We start from the raw sequence: 14,785 nt of genomic DNA, 5'->3' as shown, positions 1-14,785 counted from the left end.
AGGGGGTATAGGGGCCTATTCATCAATACTAAAATAACGATTTTAAGGACATTTTCCTTAATTACCTTTTTTTTGTATTCATGAAGACACTTAACACAGGAGATATCAGTGATATCTCCTGGTTAGTGGCCCCCTGCATTCATTTCCACACTCCCCATACATTAGTACATTAGTATGGGGATATGGAAATTATGCTATTCATCAAATTCCGAAAATTATGTATTTTCGGAATTTGATGGGGTTACTATACAGCACTGTGAGGTGGCATATAGCGGGTTACACTTACCTGCTGGCAGCTGGGCAGGTCCTCCTCCAGCTCCCTCGGGCGCTCTGGTCCCTTCTCAGGCTCCGGCTGCTGCTCTGTGTTATCACAGCATTGTGGGTGTGAGAACAAAATAAAGTTTTAAAAAAAAAAAAATCTCCACCTTCCTCTGCCTGGCCTTGCTGTCCGCTGCAGACCGGTGGCCGGACGGGAGGTCGACGTCGGCGTCTACAGCCGGCCAGGTAAGTGAAGGGAGGGGGTGGACACCGAATTATCGCAGCTTTAATCTGTGCTGTACATGTGCCGTATTTGTGAACGAAAAGGCGCATGCGCAGCACTAATTACATCTGCGTTAAGGTATAGGCAGTGAAAAGTATCTATTTCCCAAAAAGCTGTCATCGCTTTTCGGAATAGATAGTTATGGAGAGGAGGAATGATGAATTCCTCTGGTAATCAGGTAGAACTCCAGGCGAGTTCTAAACCTAATTACCTCCAGAGAATTTTTAGTAATACTGAATAGGCCCCTCAGTGAGATATGGGCAGCTGTAAGCGTTCTGCAGGTAGAATTGTATGGTGATAACAGATTAATAACAACGATGACATACTGCAAAGTGAGTGAGGACAGATTAAAAAACACTTTTACTGTTTATCTCATATCTTTTAGTTTTAAGAATGTTGTAAAACTTTCTTGAATATTTGTAGTAATAAAATTAAAGACATGTTTGGGAAGCACAGGATGACATCAGGAGGATGAAACAATGTTTTTCATAAAATTGCAGGATGATGGGTCATAATATCAATAAAGGAAGGTGGAAAATCCATGTAGCATAATCATCAAGCAGATATACAGTATTATTACTTAGGGCAGGGGTTCCCAAACTCAGTACTCAAGTCACTCTTAAGGTGCATACACATTAGACGATATGCTCCCTGAGCGATATCGTCTAGTGTGTCCCCGGCAGGCTGTGCTCAATGTCGTTCATGACATTGAGCACAGCCGCTGAACGATATCATTAGCGATATCGTTCAGCGCCGGGCTCTCTCACCCATTCCCTGACATGCAGCAACCTGACGAGGTCGTCAGGTTGGCCTGCATGTCAGCGCGATGAACGATGATGACGAACGACCCGCGGGAACGCGCGTCGTCGTCATCGTTCATCTTTTTTATGTTAAAAATGGACGATAAAGTGGACGACTGAACGATAACGATATCGTTATCGTTCAGTCGTCCACTTTAATCGCCCAGTGTGTACGCACCATAACAGTCTAGGTTTTAGGGATATCCTTGCTTGTGCATAGAATAATAGATTGTTTAATCAAACTGACTTAGGTACTTATTAAGTCACCTGTGATTAAGTATGGAAAACATGGACTGTTAGGGTGCCTTGAGGATTGCGTTTGGGGACCCCTGACTTAGGGGTATATTTACTAAGTGGTGGATTTTGAAAAGCCATGATTTGTGCAGATTGTGCCTGTCATATCTAAATCTGGCAGGCAGAATCTGCTAAACATAAAAAGTTTTAAAAATATACTGCTTAGTAAATATACCCCATAGTGACAATATAAATCCAACACAATAATGAGAATAATAGCTTAGTAACACAGAAAATACTGTGGTGCAGGGGGACTCCCAAGAGCATGACGCCAATTGCAGCTGCCTTGTAATACTAACCAGCCCAGAGTTTGGCGACTTACCACGGGCAAGCCAGAGACAGACACATATCCTGAGGTGCGCCACCTCCATGTCCTGTGTTGTAGCCATGGCGCCCGGTCCCTTCTCGCCGTGGTCTCTGTAATTAGTGTGACAGGCCTGCAGCTGAGTTCAGCATTTCTAAAAGGAAATTAGAGGAACTCCCTGTGTGGTGAGTGATTCACACTTCTCGTTCTTCTACAGTGCTAAAGAAAATGAAACACAGACGTCTCTCATGTCTTTGTGAAACCCGAAGAGTTTTGTGATGACTGGATAATGCAGTTAGGGGGAGATGTATCAAACCTTAGAGAGAGATACAACAGAGAAGTTACCCATAGCAACCAATTAGCTTCTAACTGTCTTTTCATAGACTGTGCTGATAAATGACAGTTATATCCCTTTCACATTGAAAAGGGGGCAGGGCTTAGCGGCGGCCGGTCGGCGCATGCGCGGGCACTTGTCAAAAAATACCGTGATAAGTGTGCGGAGTGGATTCGCAGGGACAGAACTTTATCGCAAGCTCTGTCCCTGCAAGGGATTTTTAGTAAATCCCTGTGATATTGGCTGAATTCGCAATGCGAAATGCGGATTGTAGTAAATAGAGTCCTAAGTGAGAGAGAGAGAGAGATAGAGAGAGAGAGAGAGAGAGAGAGATAGAGAGAGAGAGAGAGAGAGAGAGAGAGAGAGAGAGATAGAGAGAGAGAGAGAGATAGAGAGAGAGAGAGAGAGAGAGAGAGAGAGAGAGAGAACTACTATAACTAAGAAAATGTTTTTGGACATGATTTACGGCAGATAAAAATATGTTCTTAAGTACTGCACATGTATAGAAAAAGACAAATGTGTCCTCTTGCATCCTTGCCGATCGCGCTACAAACGTGCGCACGCAATTAGCCTCCGGTGCGTGCGGCATCGTATTGTTTGCGAGTCACCTAGTGTGTAGACACCGTAAGAAAGAATAAGGCAACTTGAAATTATGTCTGGAGGGGCGTAACGGAGGGTGCGAATATAAAAAGTTGAGCCCCCCAAATGAATGATAGCCAGAGCGTAGAGGTAAGGGGGGAGGGGTAATAATAAAGACCATGAGGCTCTTCCCCTGCTAAAGTGTCACCCAGAAACCGGCTATGACAGGCTTTATTACAATATAACAGGTGGGATACCCCAAAGTTTGGGGTCTCCCATTTATTATTAGAAACTCCTTTGCCCCTTAGCACCAGTTGTTTTTTTTTTGTTTTGTTTTTTTAAAAGCAGTGTTAGATAGCCTTATGGATAAGAACTAGAGATGAGCGGTTCGGATTCTGTGGAATCCGAACCGCTCCAAACATTGGGGATCCGAGTCCACCCGAACCCTGTTCGGGTGTTCACCGCCTGACTCGGATCCCCGTTCGGGGCCGAACGGCGGCCGCCTGATGTCGGATTCTCACTAGAGAATCCGACATCAGGTCTCCTCGCGTGTAGGGCAGAGCGCAGTGATAGCGCTCTGCCCTACACAGACACAGACACACAGCCGCCAGCGGCAGCTGTGTGTTTGTTACAGCAGCCAATGAGAGTCACACAGACTCTCATTGGCTGCTGCACGGAGGGAGCCGGCTGGAGCTCACACATGAGCTCCGTCTTCCGGCTCCCTCCTCAGCGTGTGACAGAGCGGACGGCGCGGGAGCGGGGAATCAGCTAAGTTTTATTTTTTTTATTTTTTTACTTGTCAAAGGTCCGGGGGCGCTACTGGGGGGGGTCTGCACTACTGGGGGGGGTCTGCTACTGGGGGGGGGCTATACTACTGGGGGGGCCATACTACAGAGGGGCCTGCTACTGGGGGGGCTATACTACTGGGGGGGGTCTGCACTACTGGGGGGGGTCTGCTACTGGGGGGGGGCAATACTACTGGGGGGGCCATACCACAGAGGGGCCTGCTACTGGGGGGGGGGCTATACTACTGGGGGGGGTCTGCTACTGGGGGGGCCATACTACTGGGGGGGATCTGCACTATTGGGGGGCCATACTACAGAGGGGCCTGCTACTGGGGGGGGGCTATACTACTGGGGGGGTCTGCTAATGGGGGGCATACTACTGGGGGGGGCCTGCTAATGGGGGGCATACTACTGGGGGGCATTCTACTGGGGGCACTGCATAGTGGACCCTACTACTAAGGGGACTGCATAGGGGGCACCACTGCTGGGGGACATTGTGTAAGGGACACCGCTACTGTGGGCATTGTGTAAAAGGGTCACTACTGTGGGCATTGTGTAAAAGGGGCACTACTGTGTGTCGTAACATAAATAAGAGACACTACTTTATGGTGTAATGTGAATCAGGCCCTATGTGCGGTGTAATGCTAATAAGATTGTGCACTGTGACTCCTAGGGCCGTAGCCCACTATGTAAACAAGTACTGTGACTCTGCTGGCCGTACCCCACTGGGTGGGTGCACTACTTTTCATTTCTGCCACTGCTGTGTGGCAATGTGTCATAGATGTGCTTTATACTGTGGTGTCTGTGTCGTTGTGCCGCTGCTTTGTCGCTTAGTAACCAGTCAGCTCACTGCAACCTTTGGCCAATAATGTTGAAAACAATATTATAAGCTGTGATATGGTCTAAATTGACTGGAAATTAATGTTATTGAGGTTAATAATACTCTAGGAAGAAAAAAAAGACCAATTTATGTGATTTTAGCTTTTTTTGTCAATTTTTGTAAAAAAATCCAAATCCAAATCCAAATCCAAAGCCAGTCACCGCAGTTTGGCAAATCCAAATCCAAATCCAAAGCCGGACGACGAATTAGAACCAAATCCAAATCCAAATCCTGCAAAAATGGTCCGGCGCACATCCCTAATAAGAACGTAGTCTACTGAACTTTGGCTGACCCCACTTTCCTTGGTCCCTTCTGGGCATGTGCAACCCAGGGGAAGAGTTTAGCCTCCGGCCAGCAACCCCTTTGTGCGGGAAAATGTCTGTTCTTTTATTGGTGGCCTGGGTGTCTGGGTAGAGGAGCCCAGGGGCGGTGTGTTACCGGGGCCCCCTGTCCAATCAGAGGAGTCGGGACAGACCCAGCAAGGCAGGCAGAGTAGTGTAGGGAGAGGATAAAAACATTCCCCCAGAGGGGAGAGGGGAGCCCTGATGGGAAGGAGCTGGGCAGCATGTGCTGCCATGTAGTTGATATGGAGTTTAGAAATCCTGCAGTAAGAGAGAGACTGTCTGACCCACGGAGAAATGGCTGTCAGTCAGGGGATTCCATACATGGGAAGGAGCTGTGCAAAACGCCGTTATGTGTACTATAGAAAAGTGAACCTGCAGGAGGGTGCGGCTGAGGGCACAGGGAGCTGCCCCAGTGTAGTGTACCCAGCTGCGTAAAGCCGGCGCAAGTAGCCCTGCCAGTGCGGCATCTGCTTTGCCTGCCTGCCGGACCCCTTCACACATAACTCTGTCACCTACCTGCTCTACCCAGCTTAGGACTGCTGCCCTGTGAGGAGGGTGGCTGATAGGGAAGGACAGGTACATGCTGGACTTTAAGGAGAAGTTTGCCGCTAGGGCTGCTGCTGCCCTGGACAACTAGCCGCCAGACCACTGGGAAAGAGCTTGGGCTGAAGAGCAATCTTCCGCCTGCCTCAGCAACACCAAAGGACCCTACAGCCTAACGGCACCCACCTGCGCTGCCGGCTAAAGACCGTTGCTGGCACCACTGTTAAATATTGACTGAAGGAACGGACTTGGAGCTGTACAGCTGCCCATCAGGATGGACTGTTGCCAATGATCATGCCACCGGGACCAGGAAGAGGGGACCCTCTGCCGAACTGAGTTGAGCATACTCGCTGCTACAATAAACCCGGCTACAAGGAAGACTCCTCGTGTGAAGCGAAGAGGGCCGCTGGCCAGTGCGTGTGTGCAGGAGGACCGCCCCTGCTGATCGGAGACCCGGAGGAGCCCGCTGAAAGCACCGGAGAATGTCTGGAGGACGCTGCTGCCAAAAGCGCAGACGCCTGGCTGAAGTTGAAGATGACGGCAGAGGAACTGCACCGGAGGGAGCCTGTTGGAGCAGATCCCAGCCAGGTGACGCTGCCTGCCTGCCGACCGGGACCGCCGAGGTCGATGCATGAGGAAAAGACCCCTGATGAGGATCCTGTTACCGGAAGGAGCGCTGACACAGGGATCTAAAGAGGACCACGGTGTGGATGCCGCTGAGGAGGATCGCCGCTGGGAAGAGGAGCTGTGCCTGTAAAATCCTAGGAGCATCTGTGGGGTTCTTGGAGTGCTGCCCTGCTGATCGCTTCCAAGCCGAGGATTGCTGCCAAGAAGACAAGGAGAAGCTCCAGTAACTTAGCGCAGCCTGGTGCGGTGCTCTGCAACCCGGGTCTGTGGCTACTGCACCCCAAGAACCGATTTGGGTGGAAGAGCCCTGCTAGGTGGGAGGCCCCGGTTTAGATTTTTACTACTTTGATGCTGCGTCAGTAGTACCCATACAGTAGTGAGAAGTGGTGAGCTAAGCGCTTTCCGTTTAACTCAGGAAAAGCAGGACATAAAGGTGCTATCCATATTAGATTGCAGGGGGTATTATCTGTGCTAAAATGCATTTGCCTGTTTATATATGTTTCTGTTCCTATGAAATGCTCATGTCATATTTTCATGGAGTTGCTGATGCTACTTTAGACAAACTGTGTAGTGGCAATATTGAATGTGTGTTTATCAATGTCTAACCTGCAATGTAGTTTTTTGGTTTTGTTTTGCTAAAATTACTGCAGTTTCACAGCTATGTTGCTAAGTAGGTGTGAATGCTAAGTTCCACTGTGTTGCTGTACTGCAGGAATGTTCAATATTTAGGGGCATATGTATCAAAGCTTGATGTGAGATAAAATTGTGAAATATATAACACCAACCAATCAGCTCCAAACCATCATTTCTTAAACACAGCCTGCAAAATGTAAGTTAGAAGCTGATTGGTTGTTGATAGATATCTCACAATTTTATCTCACATCAAGCTTTGATACATATGCCCCTTCATGTGTTATTAATATTATGGCAAAAAGTCTGCTAATTACCATGCTGATTGCCTGGTATGATTAATGAATTTCGATCCCCTGTACTTTGGTCTCATTATATGCCCTGTTAGGATTTTATGGGAAAACCTATGTTGATATTGTCAAAGTCAAATAATTGATTATGATCATTGTACAATTATTGTCTGACGATCTAATCGTCTATGGTCTGATGATGTTTCCATGACGCTAAACTGCGTATTAGCAACACACATACACCGATGCACACACAAATAAATGTATATATACTTATGTACACAAACGCTCTTATGCGTATGCACATACTTACACATGGACGCTCATTTGTATATAGTTGCTAATTCAACACATACGCACATATGCGGATTCAGATGTGCAAGATGGTTCCCATTCACAATAGTTACTAACCAGAATTATTAAAGGTATTTTTAACTAATATTTGTGATATAATATGCCCTTAAATGAGATCTAAGGTTTAGGGCATAGTGAACATGTCATGTTTGGTATCTTACTAAATCCCTGTTTATGTGTAGACTCCCGTTCCTATCGGCAAAGGAGTCACATCTTGCGTCCGCTAATTATGGATGATAGGGAGTTATTGCATTGAATGTTAGTATCTATATGCAGTGTTGTAGCCAGTATTAACCAGTTGTTCGGCAGGAAACTACAAAGAGACCATTGGAGAACTGAGACGTGCCCCTGATGACACCGTATGAATCAACCAATGACCAGATTATCCAGAAGCAAGAACCAATGGAAACTTGTCAACTAGTTCCTTTGTTAACATAGAACTCTGTAAGGTATATAAACTGCGTCCCGATTCCATGGTACAGACATCCTCTTTGATGATCACAGACTTCTGGATTGATGACTGTATACTGGGACCAGTGCGCATGCGTATGTATCAGCTTGTACTATTATTGATTGCTTTTTACTCTAATTGTTAAATCTTTCACAGTGTTACTTTTTCATTACATAAATAACTATTTGTGCTTTGGAACCACACGATTGGACTGGAAAGCAATTCTTTCTTAACCGACTTGCAGCGCTAAATAGCAACTATTATGAATCAATAATATTCGCACCTGTGAGTCTCACAGGAAGTTCATGCTATGTGCTAGTGTTTTATGCTGTAATTCATAAACTCGTGCCATGTGCTAATGTTTTATGTTGTGACTTATAAAGTCATGCTCAATGATAAGGTTTCATGCTGTACTTCATGGTGAAGCTCTTTTCTTATATACTGTTAGTGAACCATTATGGCTAAATTATGCTGAATATTTACAGTTTTGCATGTATATGCCTATTATTCCAGAATTGTGCTAATATTTTCACTGTGCCTAGTATCTGTGTGTGGTTCACTGTTAGGCTTACTTTGCTTAAGCTGAGCCATGAACTGTATGCTAAGCTTTATTTCTCTCAAACGCTGGACTGTGCTTAAACTAAGCCGTGAACTCTATGCTAAGTAGAGATGAGCGGTTCGGATTCTGTGGAATCCGAACCGCTCCGAACATTGGGGATCCGAGTCCACCCGAACCCTGTTCGGGTGTTCACCGCCTGACTCGGATCCCCGTTCGGGGCCGAACGGCGGCCGCCTGATGTCGGATTCTCACTAGAGAATCCGACATCAGGTCTCCTCGCGTGTAGGGCAGAGCGCAGTGATAGCGCTCTGCCCTACACAGACACAGACACACAGCCGCCAGCGGCAGCTGTGTGTTTGTTACAGCAGCCAATGAGAGTCACACAGACTCTCATTGGCTGCTGCACGGAGGGAGCCGGCTGGAGCTCACACATGAGCTCCGTCTTCCGTCTCCCTCCTCAGCGTGTGACAGAGCGGACGGCGCGGGAGCGGGGATACAGGTAAGTTTTATTTTTTTTATTATTTTACTTGTCAAAGGTCCGGGGGCGCTACTGGGGGGGGGGGTCTGCACTACTGGGGGGGTCTGCTACTGGGGGGGGCTATACTACTGGGGGGGCCATACTACAGAGGGGCCTGCTACTGGGGGGGGCTATACTACTGGGGGGGGTCTGCACTACTGGGGGGGGGTCTGCTACTGGGGGGGGGCAATACTACTGGGGGGGCCATACTACAGAGGGGCCTGCTACTGGGGGGGGCTATACTACTGGGGGGGGGTCTGCTACTGGGGGGGCCATACTACTGGGGGGGATCTGCACTATTGGGGGGCCATACTACAGAGGGGCCTGCTACTGGGGGGGGGGCTATACTACTGGGGGGGTCTGCACTACTGGGGGGGTCTGCTACTAGGCGGGGCTATACTACTGGGGGGGCTATACTACAGAGGGGCCTGCTACTGGGGGGGGCTATACTACTGGGGGGGTCTGCTACTGGGGGGGCCATACTACTGAGGGGCCTGCTACTGGGGGGGCTTACTACTACTGGGGGGGGCTGCTACTGGGGCAGCCTACTACAGGGGGGGCCATACTACAGGGGGGGCCCATACTACAGGGGGGCTACTACTGGGGCAGCCTACTACTGGGGGGGGCCTGCTACTGGGGCAGCCTACTACTGGGGGAGCCATACTACTGGGGGGGCATACTACTGGGTGGCATGCTAATGGGGGGCATACTACTGGGGGGGGCTGCTAATGGGGGGCATACTACTGGGGGGGGGCCTGCTAATGGGGGGCATACTACTGGGGGGCATTCTACTGGGGGCACTGCATAGTGGACCCTACTACTAAGGGGACTGCATAGGGGGCACCACTGCTGGGGGACATTGTGTAAGGGACACCGCTACTGTGGGCATTGTGTAAAAGGGTCACTACTGTGGGCATTGTGTAAAAGGGGCACTACTGTGTGTCGTAACATAAATAAGAGACACTACTTTATGGTGTAATGTGAATCAGGCCCTATGTGCGGTGTAATGCTAATAAGATTGTGCACTGTGACTCCTAGGGCCGTAGCCCACTTTGTAAACAAGTACTGTGACTCTGCTGGCCGTACCCCACTGGGTGTGTGCACTACTTTTCATTTCTGCCACTGCTGTGTGGCAATGTGTCATAGATGTGCTTTATACTGTGGTGTCGTTGTGCCGCTGCTTTGTCGCTTAGTAACCAGTCAGCTCACTGCAACCTTTGGCCAATAATGTTGAAAACAATATTATAAGCTGTGATATGGTCTAAATTGACTGGAAATTAATGTTATTGAGGTTAATAATACTCTAGGAAGAAAAAAAAGACCAATTTATGTGATTTTAGCTTTTTTTGTAAATTTTTGTAAAAAAATCCAAATCCAAATCCAAATCCAAATCCAAAGCCAGTCACCGCAGTTTGGCAAATCCAAATCCAAATCCAAAGCCGGACGACGAATTAGAACCAAATCCAAATCCAAATCCGGCAAAAATGGTCCGGCGCACATCCCTAATGCTAAGCTATAATTTTCACTGTAATGCTGTACTGTGGGCCTGATTCAGAGCCGGACGCTATTTGCGGATGCTCGTTCAGAAAAAGGGGCTGGCTATTTAAATTGAGCGCTCGCTCCTTGCGGTCTGTTGACGCCTCTATGTCTGAGCGAGCGAACGAAACATGCGCTCGCTATTTTGTAAAGACGCCCCTTGGCCGCTCGCATCATACCTCATCTCCGCTATTTATTTGATTAATCGAAAGGCGTATGAACTGCTCGCTATTCTTGTGGTAGCATTTTCCTACCGCAATCATGCGAGCAGTTCTGGCTAAAAGACAACCAAGTGACGTGGTCGATGATGCTGCTTTGTTAATTATGCACACCCATTAAACGCCCGTTTTGACCGTTTGGCACGCCTGAGTTCGGATATCCACTCCCCGTTTTCAAGCACCTTCCCCTGTTACCACCCACAAACACCTCATCCTGTCACTCAAATTAGCAGGCACTCGCTATTTTGCGAGCGCACGATTTCCAACCGCACTGACTGGTTGGCGCATGCGCATTACAACCCATACGCATGCGCAGATGTGCGAACATCACTCGGAGCGAACGAGCGGCCTCTTACGAGCGGCTCTGAATCAGGCCCTGTGTGTTTATCTTAATTCAAGTTAGAAGTGTAATTGCTTTGCTGAAACTACAGTTGTTTTAAGAAATGTATATTGTGATGCAATGTACACTGTGTTATGTGTCAATTGTTTTTCTCGCATAATAAAATTGTGTTGTACCCTTATAAATATGTTTCTGTCATTGAGTCTGTTGTTAAAAAGGAAACACATAGCTTGCCTCTCTGATCAAATTCGAACCTAGGACCTGATTCAGACCCGTTCGCTAGATGCGGCCGCTCACTCCCTGCGTATGCAAATTCAGCTAAGTGACGTCAAGGCAGACGACCCCACGGCAAGGCATAAGCATGCCCACTATGTCTTGGCGAGCGATCACTTTGTGTATGCAGATGCCCATTAGCGTATGGTCAGACGCCCACTAGCGCATGTCATCTCCAGGAAGTGTATTAAAACATTGGTACAATGAGGACCATCGGAAGCGAGCGCAGCGCTTGTGGTTGCCTCTACCCTACCGCAAGCACTGCGAGGATTTCAGTGTAAAAAAAAGGCTGGTGACGTGTACTATGACGCTGCCTGTTAATTATGCACGACTATGAAACGGCATTGAGACACTCAGGCATGCCTGCGTTCACACCTCCACTCCCCCATTTTTACTGGACTGCCCCTGATACCACCCACAAATGGCCTCTCCAGTCAATCATTACACTGGGCTGTCTTTGCAGGGTGAGCGAGCGGGTCCCGATCGCTATGAGTAGTTCATGCACACACACTGCGATGCATACGCAGATTAGTGAACATCGGCAGCAGCAAGCGGATGCTTGCTAGCGACCGGGTCTGAATCAGGCCCCTAGTCATGAGTTATAGTAGGACATTACACAGGGATAACACAAAATGTGGTGCACCTCAATCATAATAGTGGGACCTGCCTTATCAGAAAAATTCTCTAGGACACAGGTTCTCAAACTCGGTCCTCAGGACCCCAAACAGTGCATGTTTTCCAGGTCTCCTCAAAGAATCATAAGTGAAATAATTAGCTCCACCTCTGGATCTTTTAAAATGTGTCAGTGAGTAATGACTGCACCTGTGCAGCTGCTGGATGACCTGGAAAATGTGACCTGTGTGGGGTCCTGAGGACAGAGTTTGAGAACCACGACAGTAGGAAATTTGTGCCACCAAAACTTGTGTGGGACCCCCAGGGCAAACCAACCACAGGGGGAGATGTATCAAGCCTAGGAGAGAAATGAAGTAGAGCAGTTGCCCAGCTATAATTTGGACATAGGTCCTGATTCAGCAATGGCAATTACGGATGCAGATAGAGCGATTGTTTGCCAATGCGCATGCGTATAAGCCGCATTCTGCGTGTGCAGCGATCGCATTGCGATTACAAATGCACAGAGGAATCTATTGCAAAGAAAGTGATAGGTTGTCAGCGTTTGGGGGTGGTGATGGGGGGTAGTCATAAAAACGCAGGCGTGCCTGTCTTTTTGAACACTGGGCCTGATTCAGAGCCGGAAGCTCTGACAAGAGCGCTCGCTCTGAATCAGGGCCCTCCTACCTAAAATTGGAGCGGCCTCCTGGCCGCTCGCATAGCTGTGGGTGTCCACCCACAGCTTATGCGAGAGGCCAAAAAGATGGTCGCAATGATCAAGACCATCGCGACCATCGGGCTTGCGACGAGACCCTGCGGCAGACTTGCCAACTCTCCCTCATTGTCAGGGAGACTCCCTGAAACAGCAGCAAATCTCCCTGTCTCCCTGAAGAGTCTAGCAATCTCCCTGATTTCATCTTACCCCCATTATGATGCTGTTATATTTAATAAAAACAGAGCGCAATATACATTCAAATGGGATCATTAGTGTCATTTCCCTGCATTGGTTATAAGGCACAATGATCCCTATGGTTACATGTATTTTCTGAAAAGTATCAGTGTGTTTTCATCACCAAGTAGATCTTACTAACTGCTTTGAGGCTCATTTACATTTGAATGTAAGGCAGTTTTATGACACACCCCTCAGATGTAGCAGTACACGCCCACTTTACCACCTCGCTCATAGGTTGTGCTTTCATAATCTCCCTGAAATGTTTTTTCAAAAGTAGGCAAGTGTGCCCTGCGGTAGGGTCTCGCTGCCGCAAGCCCAGGAGTGCTTTTGGCTCTATCAGAGCCAAAAGCACTCCCACTGACATCACTAGTGATGTCAGTGGGGCCGGCCCCAGACGGTAGGCGTTCCCATGGGAACGCCTCCGTCTGGGCAGCAACGCCCCCGGCACACCCACCAAAGGGGGCGTGCTGTCACTCACCATCGACAGCACGCCCCCTTTGGTGCGAGACCCATAGCGACGGCCAAGCCGTCGCTATTCGGGTCTCGCGCATGCGCACGACGGAGCTCCCTCCATCGTGCGCATGCGCACTAGGGCACCATCAACCCGCTTGCGAGCGGGTCTGAATCAGGCCCACTGTTTCCTGGGCGTGCATAAATTAGCCACTGCGATTGCATCAGCATCATGGGAGCTCTCTGCGTGCGAAGAGACGAGACCTGCAGTCTCTGCAGCTAGTCAGAGTTGTTGTTAATGCTGCGTGACTGCCCAATGTGCATCGATGGTACAGATATATACGCAGAAGAGTGACAATGGATGAATAGGAGAAGGCAGCAGAGCATTAGCATATTTTAGCAACTGTGATCCGTAGGCGATTAGATTTGCGTCCACTGCTGAATCGGGCCCATAGTTAGCAATGAGTTACACACCAAATACACTAAAGTCCCAGTAAGCATAAGTACCTAAACAATAATAACCTTAATGATGTAATAATAATGTGCAGCGTATACATGCTGAAGTTGTTTTCCCAATCTTTCTTAAGGCTGACATCACTCCGACATGTGACAAATTGTTGTCTTGGGAATGACTAGAGTGATACTAAGAGCATGTCTGATGTGCGAGCTGTAGAAAGAGACAGGAAAACCAAAAAGCAGAAGGAAACCAACTGCCACTCATGCAAATGGTTTTACATAGCTGGTAGTTTACTGTGGCTGGGTGATATCAAGCATAACACATAATTAGCTCCTCAAGATGCTTGTGTACATAAAAAAATAAAAATAAAAAACAATAATATATATATATATATATATATATACAATATATATTTTGCATTTAAATGAAGATCCCTGGTGAGTGCACTCTGCTTATTGCAAATGGAAAGTATAACTATGGTACCTACATTGGACTATTGAGTGGTCATCCCAGGTGGATGCTGATTATTTATGAGCGAGTGCTGACCTCTGTTTGCTGTGTGTGTATATATATTTATATTTATATATACTGTATATATCTCAATATCATTTACGGCTCTATTCAGTGGCGGGCCAGAGGTGGAGCTGTACCGCAGTCCAAAATTCAAATAGGGGAGCCACCAGTGGCGGATCCAGGGGGGGCGATGGGAGCGATTCCCCCCCCCCAGCACAGCACGTCCGACTCCTTGATCATCTCTCTGTCTGCACTGCAGTGCATCCTGTACTAAACTGGTTAAGGTACTCTCCTCCCCCTTCCCTTATCTGTATACCCCCAGCTGAGCGCTCTAAACAGGACTGGAGCTTTTTCATCTATACAGTTCAGCGTCAGCCCATGTGCTTGGATGGTGAGGCTGCGCTGTGCTGTGATCAGAGGTCGGGTGCCTGGGAGAGCTGCAGTATTCAGCAGGTTATTTAGGAATCCTGTGTGCACGGCAGCCAGCTCCCAGGACAGGGCTGAACTAAGGGCACAGAGCTCCGAGTCCTGCACAAGTTAGGCACAGAATTTGGGGGGAAGGGAGGGCTAAAAGTTCAGTTCACGGAGTGGCTCAGCTGCAGTTA

The 14,785-nt window shown here is 48.2% G+C and overlaps 1 protein-coding gene across 4 annotated transcripts in view; it reads right to left on the bottom strand.

Moving 5' to 3' along the window:
• The window catches only part of LOC148517700 (T-cell immunoglobulin and mucin domain-containing protein 4-like), a 106,476-nt gene that overhangs the window by 37,088 nt on the left and 54,603 nt on the right, over positions 1–14,785 (bottom strand). For 3 of the 4 annotated variants that reach the window (XM_088478362.1, XM_088478363.1, XM_088478364.1), the window contains exon 1: positions 1,958–2,039. The exons of the other annotated variant lie outside the window; for it this stretch is intronic. In XM_088478362.1, coding sequence (XP_088334488.1) covers positions 1,958–2,024 — 67 coding nt within the window. In that variant the 5' untranslated portion in view covers positions 2,025–2,039. Of the gene's footprint in view, positions 1–1,957; positions 2,040–14,785 lie in introns of those variants that run through there. 4 annotated transcript variants of the gene reach the window in all.

Source organism: Taudactylus pleione, unplaced genomic scaffold, assembly GCF_031769625.1.
Source record: "Taudactylus pleione unplaced genomic scaffold, aTauple2 ptg000212l, whole genome shotgun sequence".
Classification (NCBI taxonomy): domain Eukaryota; kingdom Metazoa; phylum Chordata; class Amphibia; order Anura; family Myobatrachidae; genus Taudactylus; species Taudactylus pleione.
This window is presented reverse-complemented; position numbering and strand designations above follow the sequence as displayed.